The sequence below is a fragment of the Caretta caretta genome, chromosome 16 (assembly GCF_965140235.1).
Source record: "Caretta caretta isolate rCarCar2 chromosome 16, rCarCar1.hap1, whole genome shotgun sequence".
Lineage (NCBI taxonomy): Eukaryota > Metazoa > Chordata > Testudines > Cheloniidae > Caretta > Caretta caretta.
The window spans coordinates 4,351,691-4,367,320 of NC_134221.1; the positions used below are offsets into that span (position 1 = coordinate 4,351,691).

The following is a 15,630-nucleotide window of genomic DNA, read 5'->3' on the forward strand; positions in this document are numbered from 1 at the left end:
CTCCCTGCCTTCTGGAAAGTTCTTAATTGTCCCCAGGTGTCTTAATTGACCTGGAGCAGCTTCCATTTCACTTAACCTGGTACCAGGGATTTGTTTAGCCTGGAGCTAATATATCTATCTCCCACTACTTTTCTATAGCCATCTGGCCTTGCCCCGTCACACTGGTTAAAGGCCTTCTAACACTGTTCAGTCCATTGAACTGCATTTGGCTGTTTCTTTTTGGTTAGGTCTGTCAGCGGGGCGGCGATTTGGCTGTATTGCGGTACAAATCGCCTGTAATCTCCAGCCAAGCCTAAGAAGGATTGGACCTGTTTCTTTGACTTTGGAACAGGCCTACTTTTGGATAGCATCCACTTTGGCCTGTAGGGGGTTGATAGTTCCTTGACCCACCTGGTGTCCAAGGTAAGTCATCTGTTTAGGGCTACTTGACACTTCTTAGCCTTAACAGTTAGTCCTGCCTCCCTTATGCGCTTGAAGACTTTTTGTAGATGTTCAAGGTGTTCTGCCCAGGAATCCGAAAATATGGCCACATCGTCAAGGTAGGCGACTGCATATTCTCCCAATCCCGCTAGGAGACCATCTACAAGTCTTTGGAAGGTGGCGGGTGCATTCCGCAGCCCGAAAGGGAGTACATTAAATTCATACAGCCCGAGATGTGTGGTGAAGGCTGACCTTTCCTTGGTGGATTCATCTAGCGGTACCTGCCAGTACCCCTTGGTTAAGTCCAAGGTAGAGATGAACTGGGCCCATCCCAGTTTCTCTAATAGTTCATCTGTGCATGGCATTGGATAGTTGTCTGGGCGAGTTACAGCATTTAGCTTACGGTAGTCCACGCAAAAACGTATCTCCCCATTTGGTTTGGGAACTAGAACCACTGGAGATGCCCTTGCACTGCCAGAGGGGCGGATTACACCCATCTGTAGCATATCCTGGATCTCCCATTCTATAGCAGTTTTAGCTTGAGGAGACATCCGGTAAGGTTGGACTTTAATTGGGTGAGCATTACCTGTGTCAAAGGCGTGGTATGCCCGTTCAGTCTGTCCTGGGGTGGCTGAGAACATCGGCGTGTAGCTAGTGCACAGCTCCTTGATCTGCTGTCGCTGCATACGCCCAATGGTCATGGAGATGTTTACTTTTACATCTTCTACACCACCATCACTTTTCCCTTCGTAGTAGACACCTTCAGGCCACTCAGCGTCATCTCTTCCCTGGGCTGTAAACTGACAGACCTTTAATTCTCTGGAATAAAAGGGCTTTAGAGAATTAATATGGTACACCTTAGGCTTTCGGTTGGAGGTGGGGAATGCTATGAGATAATTAACAGCTCCCAGACGCTCCTGGACCGGGAATGGTCCTTCCCACGACGCTTCCATTTTATGGGCCTGGAGCACCTTTAAGACCGTGACCTGGTCCCCTACTTTGAAGGAACGCTCTCTGGCATGTTTATCATACCAGGTCTTTTGCTCTTTTTGAGCATCCTGTAGGTTTTCTTTAGCAAGGGCTAAGCCCAGAATGTTAGTTCCTGGAGAAGGTGTAAACCCCTCCCATTGCTGCTTCACTAACTGTAATGGCCCCTTAACCTTGCGGCCATATACAAGTTCAAATGGTGAAAACCCTAAACTGGGATGTGGTACAGCTCTGTAGGCAAAGAGAAACTGCTGCAACACTAGGTCCCAGTCATTGGAGTGCTCATTTATAAATTTACGTATCATGGCCCCCAAAGTTCCATTAAACTTCTCCACCAGGCCATTTGTTTGAAGATGGTGTTACAAATTATACCTGGTAAAGGGTGGCAAGCAAGTGATTCACCCCATGAGCTTCCCAAAGGCTTTCCATAGTTCCTGCCAGGAAATTAGTTCCTGCATCTGTGAGGATGTCAGAGGGCCAACCTACTGTGGCAAAAATGTCTGTTAGTGCCTGGCACACACTTTTAGCCCTGGTGTTGCTTAGAGCCATCGGGTGGCAAAATCCATGAAAGTCAGTATGTACTGCTTTCCTCTGGCTGTCTTTTTCGGAAAAGGACCCAGAATATCCACAGCTACTTGCTGAAATGGAACCTCAATGATGGGGAGTGGCTGGAGAGGGGCTTTGACCTGCTCTTGGGGTTTTTCCACTCTTTGGCACACCTCACAAGACCGGACATAGGTAGAAACATCCTTGCCCATTCCCTCCCAGTGGAATGACCTCCCCAAACAGTCTTTGGTCCTGTTCACCCCAGCATGGCCACTAGGATGATCATGGGCTAAGCTCAAGAGCTTTTCCCGGTACTTAGTTGGAACTACCAACTGTCTGAGGATGCCAGGTTTCCTGGTGCCCACCAGAAAGAGTTTCCTTGTATAAAAGTCCTCTTTCTACAACAAACCGGGATCAATTAGAAGAGTTGAGAGGCGATGGGTTGCTCCATGCCTTGGTCCAAGCTCTCTGGAGGCTTTCATCTGCTTCCTGTTCAGCCTAGAACTGTTCCCTTGCTGCTGGAGACTTCAGTTCTTCATTGGATTGTGGACCTAGGCTTGGTTCCTCTGGAAGCAGTGCAGGTGATGGGGCTGTTTCCGTTGACTGTGAACCGCTCTCTGCTGGTGCACTGTGTTGGGGTCCGGGCTCCGGCTGAGCCTCTTGTGTAGGGTTATCGGCTGCTGCCAGTTCAGGTTCAGTGGGGCCCTCTGGTGTTGGGGTTGCAAGCACTGGATTCAGTGCTGGCACTGGTTCTGGTGCTGGTTGTTCCACCAGTTTCGGTTCTGGGACTGGCTCTGTCTGGGTCTCTGGGACTGGATCCACTACTGCTGTTGCTGACGTTGGCATGGGGTCCGGTTCCATCACCTCTGACCGGGTCCTGGTAGAAGTTTCCAGAATAGAGCTAGGTGTGGCAGCTTACTTAGCCTGACTACGGGTGACCATTCCCACCCTCTTGGCCCGCTTCACATGATTGGCCAAGTCTTCCCCCAACAGCATGGGGATGGGATAATCATCATAGACTGCAAAAGTCCACATTCCTGACAAGCCCTTGTACTGGACAGGCAACTTGGCTGTAGGCAAATTGAAAGAGTTTGACTTGAAGGGTTGAATCGTCACTTGGATCTCTGGGTCGATTAAATTGGGGTCCACTAAGGAAGCACGGATAGCTGACACTTGTGCTTCTGTGTCCCTCCACGCGGTGACCTTCTTCCTGCCCACACTCACACTTTCCCTCCGCTCTAAGGGTATCTGGGAGGCATCTGGGCCTGAGGACCTTTGGTGTGACCCCGGTGCAATGAACTGTAATCTGTTGGGGTTCTTGGGGCAGTTGGCCTTTACATGCCCCAGCTCGTTACATTTAAAACATAGTCCAGCTGACGGGTCACTGGGGCAAGGTGGGTTGCTAGAGAATGGTGTGGCGAGACGATAGTGTCTGGAGTGTTCCTTGGTGTGTAGTTGGGGCCTTGGGCTGCCCCCGGTAATAGGGTGTGGTCTGAGGTTGTTCCTTCTGGTATCCGCTCCAACTGCGACCAGTTTTTTTCTTTTCTGCCACCTCCACCCATTTCGCTCCAATCTCCCCCGCCTCGATTACAGTTTTGGGCTTCCCATCTGGGATGTATCTTTCTATTTCCTCAGGAACACCCTCTAAGAACTGCTCCATTTGCATTAGGAAGGGCTGTCATAAATATAAAGGGAAGGGTAAACACCTTTAAATCCCTCCTGGCCAGAGGAAAAACCCTTTCACCTGTAAAGGGTTAAGAAGCTAAGATAACCTCGCGGGCACCTGACCAAAATGACCAATGAGGAGACAAGATACTTTCAAAGCTGGAGGGGGCGGGAGAAACAGGGTTCTCTCTGTCTGTGTGATGCTTTTGCCGGAACCAGAGCAGGAATGCAGCTCAGAACTCCTGTAAAAAGGTAGTAAGTAATCTAGCTAGAAAGTGTTAGATTTCTTTTGTTTAATGGCTGGTAAAATAGCTGTGCTGAATGGAATGTATATTCCTGTTTTTTTGTCTTTTGGTAACTTAAGGTTTTGCCTCGAGGGATTCTCTATGTTTTGAATCTGATTACCCTGTAAAGTATTTACCATTCTGATTTTTACAGAGGTGATTCTTTTACTTTTTCTTTAATTAAAAGTCTTCTTTTAAGAACCTAATTGCTTTTTCATTGTTCTTAAGATCCAAGGGTTTGGGTCTGTGTTCACCTGTACAAATTGGTGAGGATTTTTATCAAGCCTTCCCCAGGAAAGGGGGTGTAGGGCTTGGGGGGATATTTTGGGGGGAAGACATCTCCAAGTGGGCTCTTTCCCTGTTCTTTGTTTAACACGCTTGGTGGTGGCAGCATAGGGTTGAAGGACAAGGCAAAGTTTGTACCTTGAGGAAGTTTTTAACCTAAGCTGGTAAGAATAAGCTTAGGGGGTCTTTCATGCAGGTCCCCACATCTATACCCTAGCGTTCAGAGTGCCACCTTGACATGGTGGCAGAGTGGTGGGATCATTTTGAGATTTTTTTTTTAGATCATTTTGAAGCAGAAGCACAGTAGGATTTTAAAAGGACATTTTTTTCCCCTTTGGGCTGCTTGGAAGCAGGTTTTAAGCTGAAAGCAATTAGAGTTTTTCTGTCTCTGCCTGGGGGCCAGAGCAGCAAGCATAAAAAAGGGATTTGTCTCTTTTGAGCTGGAGTTTTCTCTACCTCAAGGCAGGGTAGTTAACCTCCTGCAGGGAAATTCACAAGTTTTTCACAGACCTGAAGAGGTGTTTTTTTTTTAGCTAAGAGCAACTAGAGGGTTTTTCTGTCTATTTGCCTGGTGACAAAGGATTTTTCTGTAGGCTGAGAATAGCTATCAGAGAACATAGGTATCCCATTACAGCACAAAAATTTACAAGCCAGTTTTTTTGTTTTCTTTCTAACTCTCGGGTGTAAAGTTAGTTAAAAACAGAGAGGCTAAGATGACAGAACCCAAGGCAGAAAAAGCCAAAGAGGCTGCCCACAGGAGAGAACTGGAGGCAGCGAAAGAGGCAGAAAAAATCCAAGAGGCTGCCCACAGGAGAGCTATGGAGGCTGAAAAAACCCAAGAGGCTACCCACAGGAGAGCTATGGAGGCAAGGGGAAAAGAACTGGAGGAAAAGGAAAAAGAGAGGAAGCATGCACTGGAGATGGAGACGGCAAAGGCTCAACAGAATATACCAACAAACCCTAGCAATCCTTCTCCAGGTACTGCTTCACATCCCAGGAAGTTCCCCACCTACAAGGCAGGCGATGATGCCGAGGTCTTCTTAGAAAACTTTGAAAGGGCCTGCCTTGGGTACAGCGTCTCTACAGACCAATACATGGTAGAGTTAAGGCCGCAGCTCAGTGGAGCCTTAGCCGAGGTGGCGGCTGAAATGCCTAAGGAACACATGAACAAGTATGAACTGTTTAAATCCAAGGCAAGAGTCAGAATGGGGCTAACACCCGAGCATTCCTGTCGGCGGTTCAGAGCCCTAAGGTGGAAACCACACATGTCATTTACCCGACATGCCTACCACATTGTGAAACATTGGGATGCCTGGATAACAGGAACAAGTGTTAGATCTCCAGAAGATTTGCCCTTGTCAAGGTTCCTTCCCCACTCTGAACTCTAGGGTACAGATGTGGAGACCTGCATAAAAGACCCTCTAAGCTTATTCTTACCAGCTTAGGTTAAACACTGCCACCACCAAAGTGTTACACAAAGAACAGGGGAAGTGCCCACTTGGAAATGTCTCCCCCTGCAAAATATCCCCCCAAGCCTTCCTTTCCTAGGGAAGGCTTGATAAAATCCTCACCAATTTGCATAGGTGAACACAGACCCAAACCCTTGGATCATAAGAACAATGAAAAAGGAATTAGGTTCTTAAAAGAAGACTTTTAATTAAAGAAAAAGTAAAAGAATCACCTCTGTAAAAATCAGGATGGTAAATACCTTACAGGGTAATCAGATTCAAAACATAGAGAATCCCTCAAGGCAAAACCTTAAGTTACCAAAAGACACAAAAACAGGAATATACATTCCATTCAGCACAGCTATTTTACCAGCCATTAAACAAAAGAAATCTAACGCATTTCTAGCTAGATTACTTACTACCTTTTTACAGGAGTTCTGAGTTGCATTCCTGATCTGTTCCTGGCAAAAGCATCCCACAGACAGACAGACCCTTTGTTTCCCCCCTCCTCCTCCAGCTTTGAAAGTATCTTGTCTCCTCATTGGTCATTTTGGTCAGGTGCCAGTGAGGTTATCTTAGCAGCTTAACCCTTTACAGGTGAAAGGGTTTTGCCTCTGGCCAGGCGGGATTTTATAGTTCTGCATACAGAAAGGTGGTTACCCTTCCCTTTATATTTATGACACCACCTTTAATTCTTTATTGATCAAGTCCTGTTATCAACCGCTCCATTATTCTGCTGGGGGGGGATTGATGTCAGACTGACAGGCCTGCAATTACCAGGTCATCCTGTTTTCCCCTTTTTAAAAATTGGCACAACATTAGCTTTTGTCCAGTCTTCTGGAACTTCGCCTGTGCATTGCCTGCAGGCTAAGTTGTCATCTGTGCATTTCAGTTTCCTTCCTAGGCTGAGAGGCTTCATTTTATAACCTGCCTTTCATTCAGTCCCTTCCTTTAGACCTTTTGCAGCATACTAGTTTCTCCTCCTCTTCTGGAACCATGCACTATCTGACAGGGAGGAGCCTTATCACTTAAACATATACAAGCTAATGTATACTTCTCATAGAGCAGATTCTGCTCAGTCCTTTCTCAGACTAATTCCTCAGTGCAGAGAAGGAGTTGAAGTTACATCACTGTAGCGCTTCAATATAGATACTACCTACACTGATGAGGGATGGGTTCTCCCATCAGTGTAGGCAATTCACCTTCTTGAGAGGCAGTATCATAGAATCATAGAATATCAGGGTTGAAGGGACCTCAGGAGGTCATCTAGTCCAACCCCCTGCTCAAAGCAGGACCAATCCCCACCTAAATCATCCCAGCCAGGGCTTTGTCAAGCTTGACCTTAAAAACTTCTACGGAAGGAGATTCCACCACCTCCCTAGGTAACGCATTCCAGTGTTTCACCACCCTCCTAGTGAAAATGTTTTTCCTAATATCCAACCTAAACCTCCCCCACTGCAACTTGAGACCATTACTCCTCGTCCTGTCATCTGCTACCACTGAGAACAGTCTAGATCCATCCTCTTTGGAACCCCCTTTCAGGTAGTTGAAAGCAGCTATCAAATCCCCTCTCATTCTTCTCTTCTGTAGACTAAACAATCCCAGTTCCCTCAGCCTCTCCTCATAAGTCATGTGTTCCAGTCCCCGAATCATTTTTGTTGTCCTCCGCTGGACTCTTTCCAATTTTTCTACATCCTTCTTGTAGTGTGGGGCCCAAAACTGGACACAGTACTCCAGGTGAGGCCTCACCAATGATGAATAGAGGGGAACGATCACATCCCTCGATCTGCTGGCAGTGCCCCTACTTATACATCCCAAAATGCCATTGGCCTTCTTGGCAACAAGGGAACACTGTTGACTCATATCCAGCTTCTCGTCCACTGTAACCCCTACGTCCTTTTCTGCAGAACTGCTGGCAAGCCATTCAGTCCCTAGTCTGTACCGGCACATGGGATTCTTCCATCCTAAGTGCAGGACTCCGCACTTGTCCTTGTTGAACCTCATCAGATTTCTTTTGGCCCAATCCTCCAATTTGTCTAGGTCCCTCTGTATCCTATCCCTACCCTCCAGTGTATCTACCTCTCCTCCCAGTTTAGTGTCATCTGCAAACTTGCTGAGGGTACAATCCACACCATCCTCCAGATCATTTACGAAGATATTGAACAGCTAGATTAGGTCAAGAGGAGAATTGTTCCATTGACCTACCACTGTCTACACCGGGAGTTAGGCTGACATAGCTACATCTCTTGCCGATATAAATTCCTAGTGTAGACCAGCTGTCACTGCCAGGTTGTGGGTGGTCAAGCCTAGTACTCAGAGCCAGAGTCTGCAGTCACAAGGCAAGAATCATGAGTCAGCTGGGTCAGGATATTGGGAGGTTACGCAAAGTGGAGATCAGAACCACGAGTCAGGAACCAGAGACAGGCTGGATTAGGATGTGAGGGGTTCAAACTGGAAATCAGAACTAGATGCCAGCAGTCACACCAGGTCAGGATGTGGGAGTGGAAGCAGGAAGCACACAGTCCAGAACAGGGTGGAATTCAGACAGCTTCCTGTTCATACTGCAGGTTTAAGTAGGGGCAGCGGGTCAATGAGCTGCTCCAGGATTCTTCCAAGACAACCCCAGGGAGATCAGCAGGGTTTCTGGTGAGGGATCGTGGTGCAGGTACACACCTGGCAGGAAGCTACAAAGGTCTTTATTGTGGGAAACATTCATAGCCACCAGAAGAAACATGATGTTAATCGTTGGGTTTTATATCACCCTAAGAGTCCTGCAAAGGGGAAGTTGTGGCACAATGGATGGACAACCACCTTTGCAGATCCTAGGGGAGCATAGAGGCTCTCTCTCACAAATGTGATCCCCTCCTCGGTGTCATGTCGTTCTCAGCTGACAATGGCCAACTTGTCAGGTGGAATTACAGAGACGGAGACAGAGCGGATGAGCGCAAGCAGGTACTGGCGGCAAGTCGCATTAAGAAAGTTATGGGAGTTGAGAATGTGGGCTGTTCCAGACAGGGGCCTTGTGGCTCGGAGCCATATCTGTGGGACAAGGCATTGTCCTTGCTGTTCCTGGTTCCAGGGCAGTAGATCAAGGTAAAGTTGAACTAGGAGAAGAATAGGGCCCATTGGAGCTGTGGCTGGTTCAGGACCTTGACCATGCATAGGTACTCCAGATTCTTGTGGTCTGTAAACACTTGGTCTAGATGACAGGCCCCTTCCAAGTAGTGTCATGACTCTTTGAAGGCAATCTTAATTGACAGGAGCTCTTTGCCCAAGATCTCCTAGTTTCACTCAGCAGGTGTAAGCTTCCTTGAGTAGTAGGCAATGGGGTGCAGTATTTGCTTGGGTCCATGCCTTTGGAAGAGGACTACTCTGATCACCATACTAGAGGTATCAACTTCCACAACAGAAGCTTGTCAAGTTGGGGTGGGCCAATACTGGAGCAGTGGTGAAAGCAAGATTCAGTTCAGAGCTTCATGCTGTGCCTTGGGTGACCAGTGAAACTTGGCGTTTTTTCAGAGTAGGGCAGTGAGGGGCTCGGCTTGTTTTGAAAAATTCTAAATGAACCTGCGGTGGAAGTTTGCGAAGCCTAAAAAGACATTGAAGGTCACACACATTGTGGGGGGCTTCCCAGTCGCAGACAGCCTGGACCTTGTGTAGATCCATCTTGATTCCCTCCGGTGACAGGATGAATCACAGGAACTCAGCTGAGGTCTGATCAAATGAGCACTTTTCTCGGTTAGTGTAGAGCCTCTGTTGTCATAGTCTCTCCAGGACTGTGTGGACATGTGTGGTGTGTTGGTCCAGATCATCTGAGAAGATCAGTGTGTTGTCTAAGTGCCACAAACTGGTCCAGTAGGTCTCGGAGCACATTGCTAATAAAGTGCTGGAACATTGCTGGTGTGTCAGTCTGAATCACACCAAACTGTTATTTCTCTGTGTCCCTTAATAATGGCCTACGGGGGACAGTCCCAGTCAGAAGGCCGATTACCAGGGCCACCTTAGCCTGGTCAGAGGGATGGATTTGGGGACATATCAGAAGCTGGCATGGGTTCATGAAGCACCGGAACTGCTGGGGCAATAGTATCGCGGGCCCCTGTTGGGTCGAGGCACTCTGTACTGTGCACAGCACGGTATTCTCAGGGCTGAGCTGCCTCCTGCAGCCGCTGATTATCCGAGGTCAGCTGGGCAACTTGGGCCTTTAGTACTTGATTATCTGCCTGGAGGCAGAGGGCACATCCAGGCGAGTCTGATGCTTCTAGTGGCTGCAGTGGTGCTGCTGGGTCCATCCTCGCACCAAGCTTGGTCCCTCAAGGTAATTGTGGTCCAAAGAAGCTGTCACTGCCGGGTCACGGGCAGACAGACCTAGCAGTCAGAGCCAGAGTCCAGGGTCACAAGACAGGAGTCAGCTGGGTCAGGATACTGGGGATCAGAAGCAGAGACAAACTGGAGATCAGAATCACGAGTCAGGAACTGGAGTCAGGCTAGGCCAGGACACGAAGGGGTCAAAGATAGGAGACAAATTGGAGATCAGAAGCACGGATCAGATGCGAGGAGTCACCCCGGGTCAAGATGCCAGGAACTCAAGCTGCCGGAGTGGGAGTGGGAGCCGCAAGGCACGCAGTTTAGAACAGGGTGGAACCCAGTTGTTTGGACAGCTCCCTGTTCGTGCCACTGAGGTGTAAACAGCAGAAAAATGTCTTTGTTGCTACAGCCAATAGATCTGACAGATGCCCCAGGAACAGATCTGTGGAGTATGACTGCACCATTGTCACAGTCACTCTAACAGTGGAAATACACTTCACAGGATGGGGGTGGTCCTTCCCCCACCAAATATTAATGTGCATGGTGCTCGTGAAATTACCCCGTATGCACATTTACACCATGCCTAGCTTAGTCAATGTATTGTCAATGGTCTCCAACAACTCTTCAGTATCCCAGTGTTGGGTCCTTGCACAGCTCTGCCGATGCACCTCAATCGTGACCTACCACTGCCCTGCTACTTCAGTTCTGCTCTTCTGGAGCAGACCCCAGAACAGCCTCCTTGGGCCAGTTTCAGCTGTAGTGGCAGCTGTGGAACTGCATGCTTGTTCTGGCCCCTCTCCAGCATTGCGTGGGTCCTGTACAGGTTTTATTGGACAGCTGAACTGCCTGGCTTTTCCTGTGACTGAAACTCATGAGATATGTCTTAAGCTAGAGTGTATGATGCACACCTGGGTAGGTATGAAGCAGTGATTGCTCCAGTGGGTAAGCCACTTGAGAGAGAATCTGGGGGAAATGGGGGTGAATGGATAGATCCTGTGATTCAGATATGTCCACTGGAGCTCTTACCTTTCACCCCAATGTTTCTAAAATGAATTTGTTCCTTCTTCCTACAGACAATTTTAGGTACACATGTGACATCTGTGGGAAAAAATATAAATACTACAGCTGTTTCCAAGAGCACAGAGACCTGCATGCGGTGGATGGTGAGTACTGCTTCAGCACCTTGTCAAATTGGGCTGGGAAATAGTGATTGTTTATGTGGGGTTAGACAAAGTGTGATTCATGGGCAAAATGTTGCCATGGTGTCTTACAATGGCACGCAACCATGCTCAAAGTTACAGCCCAAAGAAATCAGGTCCTAACCTGCTCTGCTTCAACCTGTTTGGATCGAGATAGCACCCTTACACTGGGACTTGCAGTCTCAGTAAGCCATGTCTTCATATTAAAGTTGAGGATCACTACAGATTTGTTATAGCTCTGGGCCTCAAGGTAAATTGCCAGTCCAGCCCTTAGCTAGGTCAGGTTGTCTCTGGTTTCTGACCTCAGAGGACCCAATTTTAGCATGGTTCTCTGCAGGATCATTACAGAGATCCAAATGCAGGTAGACTTGCCAGCCAATGCAGTTCTGAACTGATGTGCCTGTGTCTGAGCCAGTGGACTTCAAAGGAGATCTCGGCAAAACTTTTCCACCAAAACTTTTTTCACTGAAAAATGCAGATTCAAGTCCAAAAAAATACTTTGAGAATTTGTGTCAATTTCGGCAAATTGGTTTGGTTGAAAAAAATCTTTTTTGGAAATGTCAGAACGGTTCGTTTTGACATTTCTGAATGAAAACAACTTTATTTTCCTGGTGAAATTCATAAAGGGACCGAGGGAAGGTGTACTTCTGCCTAAAGCCTGGTAGCTAGGGCACTCACATGGGATGTGGTAGACCTGAGTTCAAGTCCTTGCTCCAAAACTGGGATTATTTATGCAAAGACCCGGCCCCAGAGCAGCGATTTTAACCTGGGTCTCCCTCATCACAGATGAGTGCCCGCACTACTGGGCTGTTCACCTCATTTTTGTGAATGGTGCCTAAAACCAGAATGTCTTGTGTTTTTATTGAAATGAATTTTTTTCTGACTTTTTGATTTGCTGAAAATTCCATCCCAGTTCCTTTCAGTCCCAGAATGATTTTTTTTTTCAGAACTGCCAGTGAATCGAAAAAATCAGTTATTCCCACAGCTCTGCTTTAAAGGACTGTTTTCCAGTGTAAACATGTTGAATTGTGTCAGTGTGAATGCTGGCAGCCTAGAACAACTGGCAGCAATTTCACTTTGATGATATTAAGGCTTTTTTACATTATTTTTATGTGTTTGTTACCCTCTTTAGCTGAGCCACGCTCCTCCTCATGGCAGATAGTGCTGTCGGTGTTGCACTTTACTCAGCCAGGAAGGTGCAGCAGGCATTGTCTTTCCCAAGGGCTGCTCCAGATGCAGCAGATTACTCATGGCCAGTACCCGTGGCCAGTACTGTCCCAATGTTTTTCACAAGAAATTTTTGTCAAAAAAACATATGCTGGTTTTGATTGAAATTTTGGAACCCTGAGACTAGCTCTAAGCTCGGTTGGCATTCCCCAACACCCTGGAATCTCCGTCCCTCACATGGGGTCATAGACATTAAATCACTGGGATTGAAAGTTAAGCTAAACATAGAATCATAGAAGATTAGGGTTGGAGGAGACCTCCGGAGGTCATCTAGTCCAGCATATCTGCTTCTACTTGAAAGGTGCCGTCATCACTCTAGTTCAAAGCTAATAAGGAAGCTGAAGCTTTTAAAATGGCTGCCACTTTGTGTTTCTCTAAGACACCGCTTGCTTGGATGCCTCTGAGTGATTGCTTGTGTTTCAGTAGACATGGGTGCGAGGCGGCTGTGCATCTATGTCAGTGTGTTCTAACAAAGGCCTTGAGGATCTATGTACACTAGGGCTGGGCATGCTCAAGTATTTCCTTGTGTGAATGCTGCCTGGGAGTTGAGGGAGTGGGAGAAGGGAGCCTGGCTTATTCTGTGGTGCTGAACTGCATTGACCCTGTGGATGAAATGCAGGAGTAAAACAAGGCCATTTAAAAGGATTTAATTTCTGTTTTGTTTCCCCCCCACCCCTTCTTCTATTCTGTGTTAGTTTTTAGTGTGGAAGGGGCCCCAGAAAACCGGGCAGGTAAGCAGAGATCCTTTGTGTGCTTTATTTCACAGACTTTTCCAAGCAGTCAGTAGTTCCCAGGCACAATAAGCCCAGTTCTGCACTTACAGAAGCCAATGGCATTTTGTCCTTGACTTCAATGGGTGCCTGCTCGGTCTCTCAGTGCATCGCAAAGTTAAATACAGCCAGTAGCGTGATGCCCAGCCCTATTAGATACCAGGCTTTTGTTGCATATGCATTTGATCTAGACTCGTGAAAATCAGAGAAACAAACGATAAGTGTTTTAGTCATTTTGAAATTGCTTGTGGTGTAAATGAAATTACTTTATAAAATGGGTTGGGTTCTGATTGGCTCCTAGCTGTGCCATTAGATGGCCATGTAACTTCATTGGTCAGTGAACATAAGAATGGCCATACTGGGTCAGACCAAAGGTCCATCTAGCCCAGTGTTTGCTGGTCCACTCAGAATGTATATTGCATTACTATGCCCAGTTTCAAACAGGGTAAAACATTTAGTTTTGGGGGAAGGGTGCAGTGGATGACAGAAAATATAAATCAAGCTTTGAAATTTGTGCAGTCTTTCTCTGATTTTTGATTTATCTTCAAATCATATTATTGCACTAGAAGGGGTTAATATCTGGGTGGGCATGAGGGATGATAAGTGAGAGGGACTGAAAGAGGGAAATTTGAACACTGTGCTTTGGAATCCTGTGTCAGATAGAAATATAACTACACATGCCAGTGCATTCAGTGCTATGTAATTGTGTACAGAAAGTCTTGGAGTGTTGTCAGCTCTCTGCTGGTTTTGTTCTTTTGCAGACCCTTATGACCAGACAGTCATCGCAGCAGACGAAGTGAAAGAGGAGGAGCCAGAACCATTTCAGAAGATTGGTCCAAGTATGATTTATAATACAGTTTTGGAAGTAATAAAATATAGTATAACGTTTCAAACCTAGCTCTTGCTAAGTTTCCTTCTGGATGACAGTGGGAGATCAATACACTTTCGTGAAGATGCTGAAACTTCAAAGTTGTTGCAGGAAGTACCTCATTTCTAATAAACAGGAAACCCAGCAGCCACGTAAACTGAGAAATGTATTTTAAACATCTACAGAAGTTCCCTTCTTTACGTGTTTGTTAAGTGTCCTGGAAATTGAGTTTATTCTTAATGCAAATCCCCTTCTTTTATGCATTTTAATAAGGTACAGTATGGTGTTCCATGGTAATGGGGTTCGCATGGAAGAGTGCATTCACCTTTCACCTTGGCAGTGCTCAAATCCAGGATTAGGTCACAGCTGAAAGGAAGTTTGGTGGCGTTTATCCCATTTGCAGGTTAGGGGTTGAAGTACATTGGCAGAGCTGACTGGAGGACAGGTGCAGTTTGCACACTGCCTGCTTGTCGGATGGGCAAACCAGTGTGGGCAAAACAAAGAAATGATCAGACTTTGACCAAACTTCATGCTGAACCTTTTAAATTTGAAAATCTTGGGTTAACTTGTTTGTTGTTTTTCTGTGTTTGCGGTTCTGCCCTGGTCTGATCTCTCTGGCTCTGGCTGGAAGGGATGGTGTTAAAATACTGAGACATTTCTGTGCTATTTGCAGCACCAACAGACACAGCAAATACCGCAGGTCTTGGAAGAAAGCCCTTCTCCTGAGATTTCTAGCCCAGTTTTACAATCCCAATAAGTTCTGGAAATATGAATCAAAACTTGCACTTCTGGGTGCTTATTTGAACATTCAGTGGTTTATCCATCACTAGCTGTATATAAGCATTGCTGCTACATAGGGAGAGGCAGCATGGGCCACTGGTTCCTGCCTGCAACTGGGATTCACTCCCTTGTCTTGCACCTGATTCTTTGTTTGATTTTTGGCAGCTCACTTAACCTGTGAGTACCTTCTGTTCTGTTCAGATCTATTGGGATGGTTGTACTGAGTCCATCACTGTAGCATCTGGGATTTAATTTTCCCATCTGTAGGAGAAAAAGGTTGCAGGTTGTGGGTGCAGATCACAGTGCTTCAACTCCCTTTGTGAAAGAGGTTCTCACTGCATGCTTGAAACGCCCCCTGTCAGAATGAGGGACTATGAGTCACGCTATTTCTTTTTATCAAGCACCAAATTCACACATAAAAAGTAAGAAAGAAAATAATTATGCGAGGTGATGCTGGGTTCCTTTCTTACGGAGTCTTTGTTTCATCTTCACAGAAACTGGCAATTATACATGTGAATTCTGTGGCAAGCAGTACAAATATTACACTCCCTACCAGGAACATGTGGCACTGCATGCACCTATTAGTGAGTATCCTGCTGGAGATTTGTTTCATTACAGGGTATGATTTACAATGGTTGGTATCATAGAATATCAGGGTTGGAAGGGACCTCAGGAGGTCGTCTAGTCCAACCCCCTGCTCAAAGCAGGATCCATCCCCAATTTTTGCCCCAGATCCCTAAATGGCCCCCTGAAGGGCTGAGCTCACAACCCTGGGTTTAGCAGGCCAATGCTCAAACCACTGAGCTATCCCTCCCCCCCTTGGTAATTGACTTTAGGGGCATAGTG

At 46.7% G+C, this 15,630-nt stretch overlaps 1 protein-coding gene across 20 annotated transcripts in view; it reads left to right on the forward strand.

Annotated features, from left to right (window-relative positions):
- Nucleotides 1–15,630, forward strand: part of ZNF618 (zinc finger protein 618) — a 334,457-nt gene that overhangs the window by 270,849 nt on the left and 47,978 nt on the right. For 15 of the 20 annotated variants that reach the window (XM_075120522.1, XM_075120511.1, XM_075120515.1 and 12 more), the window contains 4 exons: nucleotides 11,014–11,103; nucleotides 13,062–13,097; nucleotides 13,898–13,975; nucleotides 15,279–15,368. In XM_075120522.1, the coding sequence (XP_074976623.1) occupies nucleotides 11,014–11,103; nucleotides 13,062–13,097; nucleotides 13,898–13,975; nucleotides 15,279–15,368 (294 nt within the window). The remainder of the gene's footprint in view (nucleotides 1–11,013; nucleotides 11,104–13,061; nucleotides 13,098–13,897; nucleotides 13,976–15,278; nucleotides 15,369–15,630) is intronic. The other 5 variants (XM_075120517.1, XM_075120513.1, XM_075120521.1 and 2 more) reach the window with 3 other exon arrangements.